Source organism: Pseudophryne corroboree, chromosome 8 (assembly GCF_028390025.1).
Source record: "Pseudophryne corroboree isolate aPseCor3 chromosome 8, aPseCor3.hap2, whole genome shotgun sequence".
NCBI classification, from domain to species: domain Eukaryota; kingdom Metazoa; phylum Chordata; class Amphibia; order Anura; family Myobatrachidae; genus Pseudophryne; species Pseudophryne corroboree.
The window spans coordinates 135818465-135832517 of record NC_086451.1 but is presented as its reverse complement, the minus strand read 5'-3'; the positions used below and the strand labels follow the sequence as shown (position 1 = coordinate 135832517).

The following is a 14053-nucleotide window of genomic DNA, read 5'->3' as shown; positions in this document are numbered from 1 at the left end:
CTTTTCATCTGTACCTCCCTTTCTTGCTTTCTGGCTAGCAATGGACATCAGATATCTCAATAACTTAACCGGCTCATTTCCACAATTTTTCTACCTTTAAACATTTAATATTCCATACAAAAACATTTACCAATATTTGCAGCTGAGACACTTGCATGCATCTCAAAAGTCCTACCTACTAATGAGGCTCCTTTCAACTTTTGAATAGCTTAGTCTGAGATTGGCTTCTATCAAAGGCTTAGGGCATGATTCAGAGGCGGACGCAGTTGAATGCACGTTAGGAGTGATAATCGTCAAACTGCGCATGTGCAGTCCATAAAATAAATCCTTACTGCATATGCATAAAAAACAGAGTGCTATGGCTTACACATTTGTAGACAACATCGGTATTACTTGAGATGGCTTCTGCGATCCATAACCAGTTCAGGGTAGAGACTGGTAGGTGACCTAAAGTAATAGTATGCGGTTAGCATACCGCTCGTCAGGATCCCAATGTGAGCACCCTACAGCCGCCGGTGTACCGGCGAGGTAGGTGATTCCCCCTCTATGGTTGTCCACTACCCCCATAGAGGGAGAATAGAACCTGTGGCGAGCGTAGCTTGCCATTGTGCCAGCAAGGGGCTTTGTTGCACTCGCCCCCCTGCTGGCATTCCACTGCTCAAGATGCCAATGTCGGTAATGATTTTGCGATTGACGGTGTTTCGATGGTGGAGAGATGGGATCCACCATTGCAGGGTTTGCTCAGGCTGTGACACAGAAGAACACAAGATGACAAATCTGTAAGTAATTGCAAGAACTGCATGCACCTCTGAATGAGGCCCTTTGTTTTGTCGCTTTATGCGGGGCTTGCAATCCCAGGGCCTCTCATTAGGGCCCTATATGAAATACCTGGGAGACTGATATTGGTGAATCACCAGGTAGGGTGGACTATGCTAAAATTCAAAAGCAAACCTTCTCCAGCTCTATCTGCAGTATAAATAATGATAAAACATATACATTGCTGTACTGTGGTATTTATGGGCCTGATCCAGAGATGTACATGAATCACACAGCCACTAAGTTTTTGTATGCAGCATCTGTGTGATAATAGGCTAATGCCGTAGAAGGAATCTTGTGTACATAGACACCTCCTGCTGGCTTCTCTGATCCACTGCTGCATCTGTGTGGACTCCCGGGACCCAGTGGCACATGTGCACGGTACACCTTGCACACATTATAGAAACGCCTATGGTCCAGCTCAGTTACCTAGTATTTCCCCTAAAACCTCATTCCTAAAATGATGGTGTTTTTGCTTGCATTGAAGGATTTAATATACATTATCCTATAAATCGATTTCCCACTCTGTCTTAAGATTTGCTTAAACTCCTCACCAACCAATAAAATCAAGTTCCACTGAATCGCCACTAACCACTCGATCTTAGCCACCTCCTGCCAACTAGCAGTGACTGGAAGTGGGTAGCTGCTTCATCTAATTGCAGCAGTCATAAACAGATTAGGGTATGTTTAAGTAGCACTGTAAACAATTCACTAAAGTCTTTCATAAAGATCTTGGGGGTAATTCAGACTGGATCACTGCAGGAGCAGCGATTGCAGTCTCTGGGAACTTGGTGCCTGCGCCTTGTTCCCGGGGACATATCTAGTGTGTATTTACATCACTTGGAAATGGCAGTGAAGGCCATTTTCCAAGTGATTTGTGTCCGCACTGCAGTGTCACTTCTGTGGGACTCCAGAAGGTAAGCGATCGTGCTACCCCCTAGGGCCCTACACGGTGGCATCACTCACACACCCCTAATTATTGCCCTGATATAAACGCTTGTGGTTTACCAGCAGAAAAAAGTGCCTATGTGAAACCAACAGTCATTTTCCGTTACTGGGAAGATTTGTGATATGCCCAATAGCTATACATCAGGTAGATACAGTACTTATTTCCTTCATATTTACACTGTCTGTATCATTAAATCATCTTTGTGGGACTGCAATATACTTTGCGAATAAATATATATATATATATATATATACTTAGTGATACTATAAAGCTTGTGGTGTTTTTACTATATAAGGTTTATGGAGATGCCTACCCATCAAAGACGTTTAGCAGCCAGTTGAGAGTTAGGTCCACACATAATGGAACATTGACCAAAAGTCCACGCTCTTCTTCTAATCGCTCATACAGAGAACTCAGACAGCGAATAACATCAAGTACGTCAAGAAAACGATCTGAAGACTGCAGGATATCACAGCTAAATATCTGAGACAGGAGGGGCAGTGTGACTAAGTCCACTGATGTAGGTTAACAGAAGGGCAATGGAAGGAAACCGAAGGGTGAAGAAGGTGCATTGAGGCATGGGGTGTGGCAGAGTGAGAAACAATAAGGGAAATAGTAAAACATACAGGTGAGATTACAACATCAGAAAGACATGGAGAAGCAAAGTGGTTGAGGAAAGTTGAGAAAGAAATATGAAGCATTGAGATATATATAAGGAAAAGGAGGAAAGGAAGGGTAGGATATATAAACAGAGAAGTAAAGAGATTTGTAAACAAATTAAAAGCAGTATCCATTTTTATCTTGTACATTACTTTCATAATTACATCAGTCCCAAAAATGACACACTTAACTACTCTGAATACAGCATTCTCACTAAACCCATTTTATTATGTAAAGAAGTGGTGGCCATCGACCACTGACATTTAACAACAAACAATGGTTTACTACCAATGGTTGATGGTTTTGACATTGATAGCAGAGAACCATCAGATCGATGACTGGGAGGAGCAACGGTTGAACAGAGCATAGCCCCTCTACCTCCAGTAGCCTGCTAAGACCCAACCCCAGAACACAGATTTCCATCATTGGGTGAAAACCATCTATGGTTCCCTGTTGATGGTTTTATGCCATTGATGTTAATCACCAATGGTACCAGCGATGGTGGCCAATGATGGTTAACCCATCAATGGCTATCACTAATGTGAATTCTCATTCACATCCTCTATAGATTGTAAGTACATGCGAGCAGGGCCCTTTCTCCTTTGTCTTCTCTACCTACTTATGGTAATTGCACGCTGTAATTAAAGGGGCTAATTCAGTAAGGATAGCAAATTCTGCTAATCAGCAGAATTTGCTATCCTTTTCCTATCATGATGGGGGGCCGCCCAGCATTCTGATTGGAGCCTACCCCCCACTCAACAAGCAGAAATTGTGAGTGATTGCAATTTCTACTTGTTTGCAGAAATACTGGAAGCCTTGTGCCGGCGCAGCATAGCTGTGCCCGCAGGAGACCCGCCGCCTTCTCCCTGATCACGGCAGCTGTGCGTGAGGTCACGCAGCCGCCGTGATCACGTCCCCGCTCGGCCAACTCCGCCACCATTTGGGATGGCCCGTCCCCGCAGCGCTCCATCTCCTCCCTGGAAATGGAGCGTTACCCTCCCCACCCAGCCCCGCGAACCCTCTATGTGATTGACAGGCAGAGGTGATCGAATTTTCTGCCCCCCCCCCCCCCCCCATCAGAAAGTGCGGGTGCATGCGCAGGATGGGCGATCGTAAAAATTCCGTTTGGATCGCGATTTGCGATCCAACCTGAATTAGCCCCTAAGTATCTATGTGAAATTGCCACATCAATTGTATTAGTCTACTTGATAAACTTCTTGCTAGTTGTGTTCCCCTAGTTGAGCGCTGATAAACTCTTCTTTCACCTCATATATAAAATATAATAATAGGCCACACTTGAGTTTTTTTGTAGAGCTCTTAAATGGGCCTATTTATCATCACTAAATGGCCCATTACACATGCTGAAATGCTAGTTTCCACATATTTTATGTAACAGTCCATTCATCAGTAGGAGTCCGAAAGGACCACCTAATATTCAGCAAACTCTGAAAACTTTTGGAGTTTGCCTACTAAGACAAACCCCATCTTCAGAAAGTACTTGTTTTTCGAAGCCCTGCTTCTTCCTATGGGAAGGAGTTCTGGGCATGCAATGAGGAATCTGAGCGATTCTCACTGTCTGGGCAGCAGCTCTGCGCATGCGTGACCCCAGGTCACACATGCATAAAAGTTGGCAACGGAAAGGTAAGTAACACTGCAACTAAAGTGGTAGGTAGTATTACTGATCGTGGGTTGAATTACTCCTGTGATAAGTATCCACCGCTGAAGTTGGATACCTAATCATCAGGAGCCATATAATGATGAATAGATCCTATAATGAGGTGTATAACACCTTAATGTTTTTCACAATTTTAATGTCTTATAGAAAAGACCATTTTTTGCATTTCATAATTTGCTTGATCTGCTGTAAATCATTTTATTTTACACTACCAAAGTAAGTTGTCATTTATTTTATAGCAGATAATAATAAATACAGTTTCTAAATGTGACACATTTTTAGAAACACTGTCCGGTTTCAAAGATTAGTCTATGATAGTATTTGTCACTGGTCCCCGATTTTCAGTATTAAGAAACTATACAATTCAATTTGTTTGTAATCTGTAAATTGAATGTAAATGTCATTGTTTATAACTATTCTTTCAGACTCAAACATAATTTTTATAAAAGAATATTTAAAATGTAAAAAAAAAATTGCATTGTAATACATGGTAACACTGAGTTCAGAGCGACCTTGAGTAATATATTAAAATGTTGACAAGTATAGTAGCATATATATATATATATATATATATGGATCAGTTACATTTGCTGGCTGTCAGGATCCCAGCGGTGGGTGTCCACGACACCCATAGAGTTGGAATAGAACCAGCTCGCCCCGCTGTTGGCACTCTGCTGGGCTATATGCCGCTGTTGGGATACTGACAGTCGGCATTACGTATGTCATTTTATATATATATATATATATATATATATACACACACATATATATATATATATATATATATATATATATATATAATTTTATGGTTTATTTCAATACAATTCGCACAGGTCCTACATTTAATAAATTACTTTAATCTAAAACATTAATATCTAATTCTCCCACATTTAGGAATGCAAAATCTCCCAATTCCACTAATATACATCACCCATTTTTGCACTCTTAAAAGCATCTACTGCTCACATCTTAGAGCTTTTTGCACTCTGCGCAGTTTCATTGCTGTCCGATAGGCAGAAAATTTTATGTTGTTTAAATCTCCTGAAAGTGCAAAAGTAAAGACACATATTACTTAACACATAGAATGTCATTACTGTACTGTATCTGTTAAATGTTTGAGCAGAATTTGGGTATAATAACCATTTTCCTCGGGCATTCATTAATAATGATTTGATCTTCCAATGCAGAACCTGGTTATACTGCTCATGAAAAGAACTAGTGAATTTACAACATATGTGAAAATTGTGTGTATTCAGAACTGGCCAGAACATGCAAGCCAGGTAACAGTGGGTAAAGTTGAAGAATAATCTCACCCAGCGCCTGATACAGCTCTGTCATTTTTGGATGATCCCAGCAAGTTGTTTGGGCCTGGTGACTACATGAAGGAGAACAAACAGTATAAATTAGAGACTAAACAGATTTAATACGCCTGGAACAGAAAATGAAAAAAGGAGGGAACTAGGGCTTAATAGTAAGAAAAGGGACAAACTAAAGATGCAAGAGGCAGATTATCAGAAAGTAATGGAAAACATGGAGACAGGAAGACGTTGAACCAAGATAAAGAAAATAAATGAAAATATTTGACACTCACTTGATGTAATAGGGAACCTTGTTGGGGGATATTGCTCTTTCCCAAGGCACCTGTACTGATGCTGAAACACATACATGTGATTCTTAGTTCTAATTTCTTACATGTGTCTTCCTTATAACAGTGTCATTGATGACTCTGAATTTAATTAATCTTATATTAACCTATCCTAGCATACCTTTATGTCTCTGAACGTATCAGTCTCCCCTGGCTTACGTAACAGACTTGGAAACACAATACATTAGCTATGAAATATACAAATATCCAATGTTGTGTATCTGTCCCTGACATGAAGACATAGATAATCTGACATATATTCCATGACAGCTGATGTACAAAAATATGCTGACTGCATACATCTGAGTTAGCAGTTAAATACTACCAGATGGTGTAATGCGTCAACTAAGATAACCTTGGAGTACTTAGAAATAGACCATCCACATATCTAATGCGAATGTGATACGTTTTTAATGTCTAACTTTTCAACATGGAAATTAATATTTTCAGGGGAATTTATTAACAAGTTCTTGCCGGGATATGTGCTCTTCCTAGTTCAGCCTCAGAGCACGTACTGCGCAAGTGCGATCGTTGGACAGCATATATTTCACTGGGGGCTGATAGAGAGGGATCCAAAGGATCCCTCTTTCCCTCTTCAAAAGGATCTGGGATCTAGTAGCCCATAGGCAATTTTAGGCTAATGCCATCTGTTTTGTTTTTTTTGCAAGCATTCTAGATGTCTCAGTATTATAGGAATTCAAATGAAACTCCAAAAGGGCAGATGGGTCCTGGATTGCCACAAGTCTACAAGGGCCAAATTCAATTAGCCATGAAATAGGTTGCGTAGCAGCTATAACATTTTGCTAGTCACTTATAACTCCGCATTAAGGGGCTGATTCTGAGTTTGCCGCTGATGCGGCCCACAGCGCAGTTTGCCTGCTGCGGCAAACTGCGCATATGCTGTGGCTGCATTGCAACTGTGCGGGCTCACACATTGCAGCCGCATCCCGAATTCCAGATAGTTGTAAATATGGGATGCCGTTAATATACCAGCTGACCCCAGAATCCCGAAAGCCGGGGGAAATGCCGGCGGTCGGAATGCCAAAATAGAGGAAGGAGGCAGTTCGGGTGAGCACAGTTCTAAGGGATAGTCTAGTTGTGTGCAGTAAAAAAAAGCCCCCAAAAAATGATGGCCAGTACTGTACACTATTTCCACCCAATCTTTGCTGTGACAGTAATGCCCAATCTTCCTTTATTCCTTAAAAACCCTCTAATCAATATGAATACAACAGACTGTCTGCCCTTACCTTCCTTACTTTAAAAGCTCAATAAGTACACTTTGCAGAGTTTAATAACCTCTTAGACCATATAGCACAAATAGTTCAATGGAATAAATGGAGAAACTCACAAGACAGGAAATGCTGAGACTCGGGTCCAAAGTCACGATGAGCATCCTGCAGCTGCCGCAGACGTTCTCCCACAGAAGTCTACACAGAAAATCGTGTGTAAGTAAATGCATTCTGACAACATTATAGCCAACAACATTTCAGACACTTCTTTGCTTATCATATGGAATAAAAATATGAGATAACAGTGACTGATAATTTTACCTAATTACACACAAATATCCAAACAACTGAACTGCAAGGCAGCAAAAACATCCTGAAATGTAAACTGTCTCGTCAGATGGTTCTCACTCTAAACATTTAATGAAGCAGATGATCTTTTCACTAGTGTTCTGGTTTTATAAACATTGTTAATAATGAAGAGCACACTAGCATTAGATAACTTCTTTTTATTTTTTAAATATGGTCGTCTGCTGGAGAGAGCAGAGGAAGAGAGGACAGGGGAGGACAACCAAGTGGAGTGGTCAGCAAACAATATTTTTCCAGAGGTTGTAACATTTCAACAATATAGCAAGAACCACTGTTTCCCAGATTTATGCACAAATCCTTGCAAAACACCTGAATACTACCTATCTTGGTTCATTACAACCACTAGATTATATATGGGCGGGGGGGGGGGGGGGGGGGGGCAAGACTGCATACAATTTGCAATTTAACAGCACATAAAATAATGTTGGCAAAAAGTATGTGCCTACCCATGTCACCTCATCATTAGGTAGGTCCCAATCATTCTAAAGTTTCAGGCCGAGCGCATGGGGCACCCCCCTGGCAACTCAACCAGTACCGCCCCAAGGCACCACACTAGTGAGAGATCGCAAGTAAAGTGTTAGAGGATGTTCGATAAGTAAAAAAGTATTCTGATTAGTAATGTTTGGAGAGTGCACCGCCATTCTTTTATTCATTATGAGCAAGGTTGATTATATCTGTGGTAGACAGGCCAGGGATAATACCAGACAGATGGCCAGCCCTATTAACTCTATTAATGCCAAATGCACCTGGCCTTAGTGCTTTCCCTAGATAAGGAGAAGGCCTTTGACCGAATTAGTTGGCCATTCATGATGCAAACTTTGTATACATTTGGTCTCAATGATGAGTTTCTCCAGGGTATTGCCTATACTCAGCTACCTGAGTCGGGTTCTTGGTGAATGAGCTTTTATCCCGTTCCTTTCCAGTAGCACATGACACCAGAAAGGGTACCCTTTATCGCCCCTGATATTTTTTCTATGGTCATAGAGCCGCTGGCTGATCACATTAATCTTGACCAAGATATTAAAGGGTAACTTCTACACATACGTCTATTACCCATGCTCCTTGGCTGTATGTGGCACTTTTTCTTGCTATAAAGTAAACCAAGACCGAATGTCTTACATTTGCCCTACACCCATAGGTGTGCGCAGGGGGGGTGCCTGGTGCGCACAGGCACCCCCTAATGTCTGGCACCCCAATCTCACATGCCTGATGCAGGGATCGCCGAGCAGGCTGATTACTGTCCCCTCTGTGCTGCACCCTGTCAGGACTGCATTACAGACCGGATACCTGGGTTAATCAAGGGTGCCACTTCCACCGGCTTTCAAATTCCCAGCTCCACCACCATGTACAAAAACAGCGTGATGTGACATGATTTCGTCATGCTGCTCACATGCCCACCCGTCACACCCGCTACACGCCCACCTCAATCCTTCTATTCTATGCCAACGCCAGCCACTGATGAGGAGCAGCATGCAGCCAGCATTCCTCTTAGGAAGACAAATTCAATACTGGCAGGCGGCCGGCAGCAGCATTGACAGGTCACTCGTTTTTCCAGCAGCAGCAGTACTAGTCTGCGACTGTCAGTGAGTGACTGACTTGTAAGTAAGCTGCTGCAGCTTGCAGGGGAAAGAGAGGGGGAGCCAGACCAGGCTGAGGAGGAGCACTGTAATTGCAGTGAGTGCCATCAGGGGTGTTTGTTTGGTGCACACCACAACATCTGACAATGTATCTGCTTTATTAGGATTGGTATAAAGGTGGAAATTTTTTATGCGTTGACCATCAATAGATGGTGCTAGACACGCCCAAAAGGCGGTGCTAGACACACCCCTCCGACGGTGCACCCCCTAATAAAATGTGCTGCGCACGCCAGTGCCTACACCACTTGCAGTCTTGAATCTCCTGCACCACAATTATAACTTTATCTGACGCACCTCTAAACTCCAATATTTAGGGGTGTACATAGCTAGTCGATACAAATCTCTATACACTGCAATCCCCCCTTCCCCCCCACTCCTTCTTCAAGTGATCAAACTATACCTTCTTGGTGACGGGACTTAATTATTTCTTGGTTGGGTAGGATAGTGGTGATTAAGATGAATCTTATGCCTAGATTACTCTTCTTCAGGCCCTCCCTATCAAAGTTCCAACCTCTACATTGTTACAGTTGCCTAGATGGTTTGTTCAGTTTGTATAAAGACGCAAACAACCACGCATTAGCTTTTTAACTCTACGAATGGCAGGAAGAAATTCCCCAATATTCATCTTTACTATATTGCTACCCATTTAAGCCACGCTGTAACCTGGTTTGCAACCTCGTGTGTCCCCCGCTGGTTTAACATAGAAGCTAGCTCCTGCAATGTGTCCTATATATCCTCCATTGCTTGTGTTTTAGCACCTGTTAGGCCAGAATCTGCAAGATCTAACCCTGTCATTGCTTTTTCATGTTCTTTTTAGGACTACTGCAAAACCCAATATGAGACCTCTTCTGTCACTCCCCCTTCTCCAGCTTTCCCCCCAGATTTCTGTCAAACTCACATCTTCTTGTGGATTGAAGGAGGTGTCAGGGTGGTGTCTGATCTCCTCACCTCTGGCTGATGTGCTCCTCTGAGTTCATTACAGATCAAATTTGGGATACCCACTAGTAGCCTTTTTGCTTACCTTCAAGTATGACACTTTATAGACTATCCATTAATCAATTTTTGCCTCCCCTTGAGATTCTATGCCTAAATAATTCTCTCCTGAAGATACGTATCTCTATCCTCTATAACCTGCTACTCAATACTAAGCAGGCCATCACACCACAACATGAACGTCAGTGGGAGAAAGACTTGGAAAGTCCACCAGATGAAGACACTTGGTCGGTGCTGAGAGAAAGGATCTCTAGGACTTCGATTTCCACCTTGGATTAGAAGAACGCATAATGTACAAAAGCTATTATAGGTGGAATCTAGTACCCACTTGATTAGGAAAATGTACAGCTGCGCCTCAAATCAGTGTTAAAATTAATAAGGCGGTGTGGTTTCCTTCTAGCATATCAAGTGGTCTTGCTCAGAGAGAGCTCAATTTTGCCGATGGGGTTGCTCATCTCCTTTCTTAAGTTCTTAAAATATCAATATCCAAGTCTCCTTGGTCTTTTCTACTTGGCTGCCCACTGGAAGGACTGGATAAATAGGCTGGAAAGCAATCTATGCAAATTCTGAATGCGGCTAGATTCCTGGCCATTGGAAATGTCCAGACCCTCCTTCCTGCCAATAACTACTGAATAAAATTTGGCACTTGGCACACATGTATAAAATCTCTCCTTATTTGCTTCTCAGAATGTTTTTCCGGTTTTGTGTAATTGGTTTATCTATAATAGGTATGCCTGAAGAAGCCCTTCCTTCAGGCACTTCAGATCTCTTGCTTTAACTTAGGGCTTCTCTCTACCACTATTTTCTTTGACAAAGTTCTCTCATTCTTCTTCACTGCTGCATACTGAGTACCCAGACTTGGTCTCTTTCTTTCTACTAAACTCCCCCCCCCTACCTCTCTTCCCTGTACTTTGTTACACATGGGTAGTTTTGATAACTTCTACCCTTCACGACATACAGAATGCTTGTCCATGTCATCTGTTTCACTATTGCTTATTTTTGCATTATGATTGTTCTTTATTTACATATTTATGTGATTTTTGTTGATGGTGTGCCCTGTGCCCTTCCACCTACTTTTGTGTATATCAGTTTGCGTATCATATAAAAATGTAAACACTTTATAAAAAAAAAAGAAAAGAAAAAAAAAAGAAATAACCATTTTGTCCTTTGATTCTGGTCATATTTTCCCCTGCTCTGTATTTTTCTAAAAGCCACTCAAAATACAGTATTCTTATAGACAATGCTATTTCTTATTTCTTCTACCTTTATGTAAACGGAGGCAATCATTCGGATTAGTGTTGTTTTGCTCCATTATGTCTGTATTATTACAATTTGTAATTTATGTTAATATATACCTGTAGCTGTTTCCAACGGTTATTAATTTGCTCAAGCTCACGTGCATTCTCCATAGACAGGTGAACATCACAAAGTGCCAGCTGATGAGCAAGGTCATTTGTCATCTTGATTGTGTCCATTATAGGAGACATCTCCTCCTTGAAGAGCTGAAGAATAAATCATTAATACATTTATTATAAAAAATAAGACATTTCATCAGATTGACAAATGCTGTACATCTCCTTTCTTCTTATAACTAGTTCACATAATTTAATACAGTTCAAAATTCACATGTGGTTTTCTGTCCCATTTTAATGTGTGTTTTTTGCTGCTTTTTTTTTTTACTAACTTTGTTAATATGAAAAATTGTAGATGTGTTTTAGATGACATCAAGATTTCCTGGTTGCCATTTTGTTTTCTACAGTGACCAATAAGTGTCATTTTGTCAAAAATCGCTTTTATGTAATTTATCATAATATTTAGCATGTTACTGATATTGATCAAGGTCAGCATTGGATACACACTTTACTCTTCTATATGTTAATAAACAATTAAGTGTCTTTTAGCACACAAAAAGCATACAGTATTTACAATTAAGCAGTGTGAATGAGCCCTTACTGTACACCATTTATGTCAAACTTGCGGCCAAAATGCATATGTTTTGCGGCCCACAATAGTAAATCAAACCAAGTGGAATGTGGCCTGAACCTTCCCCATGCATACACTGCCACTAGGTCAATCACCCCACTGAGACACTGTACCAACGCCGGCACTCCGGCTCTCACAGCCGGTTACTTGTTACGAACCCACAGCCATGTTAGGGGCAGGAGAAGAAATAGGGCAACGCACAAGAGATGCAACCTACATCCAACAGCTACAGCTCTTCCCGCAACCAACAGACTCTTAGGAGAAAAGGAGAAACACTTGCACCGGGGAAACAGGTAAGTAAGCTACACTGGTGGGATGCCACCTAGTGTGTCACTATACCTATGCTTGCAGCACCATATTACCCCCCTCCTTTTCTGAGGTGAGCACAGTACAAAAGTACTCTCTCCCCCCCCCCCCTCATTTTTTCTTAGCGCGCGTGCCTTCTCAACCTGTAAGCAGGAGCATCGCACCAGTAACATTACGCTGGCTGCAAGGAAGAAATGCTGCACACCACTGCACACGAATATTGAGACTGCCAGCATACCTCCATCGGATGTAGTTATGTGACCAGTGGTCACAATACCTCCCCCTACATCCCAACCACTTACAATCCCGACAGTCGGCATGCCGACTAGCAGGGATTATTCCCACGACACCCATAGAGTGGGAATAGAACCTGTGGCGAGCGCAAGGAGCTTGTTGCTCCCCCCCCCCCCCCCCCCACACCAGAACACTGCTGCCAGGATCCCGCCGTCGGTATGGTGACTGGCACTCTCCTGACTGCCGGTCATGCATACCCAACCCTACTGCCGCAGCTAGGGTTGCCACCTCATCCCTTTAATTCTGGACACATATTCATTACACAGGTTCTGTGGCTGGCTGACTTCAAGACTCCATTTCACCTGGTCTTAATCAGCCACAGAACCTGTGTAATTAATGTGTGTCCAGAATTAAAGGGATGAGGTGGTAACCCTACCTGCATATAACACTTGATTATTCATCCCTGATGGGATTTTGAGTTTGTCATGCCTGCTGTACACCATCGTCAGGGGTTGGTAAAGTTTAACCAGTAAGGCAAAATTGGCTGCTAAAAAATTTCATCTGGCCCCTTGTCCAGGCCTGTGAATGGCAATCTTTGTCTCGCCCTTTCAGTAACGTTACACACTGGTATGATGCATAACCCACAAACCTGATTCACGCACACAGATAACAGTAAGTGCAGTACTGTAGGAGAGTAGGTTTCTGCTGCTTACAGCCTTTCTGAAGCTGGGGTGGGAATTAAGTTCCAGCAGAAGATCTCCATTCAGTATGGAATGTCCTGCTTTAGGAAGCATCCCTCTCAGGTAGGAGCTGGTTGGCCCCCACCCCGTGTGTGACATAACTGCTTTTCCAGTTTCCTTTTCCTTTTTTTGACCCATGATTTATTCCTGCTAATTCTTGCCTCCTGGACAGTCCACCAGCCAACCAGATAGTTATAGTCACAGCCACACAACAAATAGAGCTCTGTAGAATCATTATCACACCAGGTATGATGCAGCTGCATGAGGTATAACCATGCTTTCTGTAAGGTAAGTCGTCCCAGCAAAGCTGAAACCCAGGGGCCACATGCTGCTCTGCCTCCCAGCCCAACCAACCCCGGACCATAGTTGCTTGTTATTTAGGTGACCTTAATTTAAGAAAACCTTCCAGCTCTCACACATGCCTTTCTCCCACAAAAGCGCCTGCATACATGCAAGGTTTAGGTGTTGTGCCATGATGATGCCAAACACATAATGACACATGTAGCAGACCCAATCACATGATGAAGTGAAGTGAATATAGCATGGTGTCAATTTTTGCAGACGATACCAAACGGTGTCTGGTTATAAATTCGGTGGGGGATTCCGAGTATCTTCAGAACAATTTATTTAAACTGAAAGCATGGGCAGCCAAATGGAAAATGAGGTTCAAATCTGAAAAGTGTAAGGTAATGCACTTTGATAGCAAATAATAAAATACCACCAACACACTAAATAGGGTAGAATTAGGGGGTTCTGTACTGGAAAAAGACTTAGGTGTTCACATACAGTAGATAAACTTAGCAGCAGTACCCAAAGTAGA

At 42.2% G+C, this 14053-nt stretch overlaps 1 protein-coding gene across 4 annotated transcripts in view; it reads right to left on the bottom strand.

Annotated features, from left to right (window-relative positions):
• The window catches only part of DRP2 (dystrophin related protein 2), a 253788-nt gene that overhangs the window by 109876 nt on the left and 129859 nt on the right, over nucleotides 1-14053 (bottom strand). For all 4 annotated transcript variants that reach the window (XM_063936948.1, XM_063936945.1, XM_063936946.1 and 1 more), the window contains 6 exons: nucleotides 11326-11472; nucleotides 7094-7172; nucleotides 5692-5752; nucleotides 5414-5475; nucleotides 5067-5141; nucleotides 2079-2280 (listed from right to left, as the gene is read on the bottom strand). In XM_063936948.1, the coding sequence (XP_063793018.1) occupies nucleotides 2079-2280; nucleotides 5067-5141; nucleotides 5414-5475; nucleotides 5692-5752; nucleotides 7094-7172; nucleotides 11326-11472 (626 nt within the window). The remainder of the gene's footprint in view (nucleotides 1-2078; nucleotides 2281-5066; nucleotides 5142-5413; nucleotides 5476-5691; nucleotides 5753-7093; nucleotides 7173-11325; nucleotides 11473-14053) is intronic.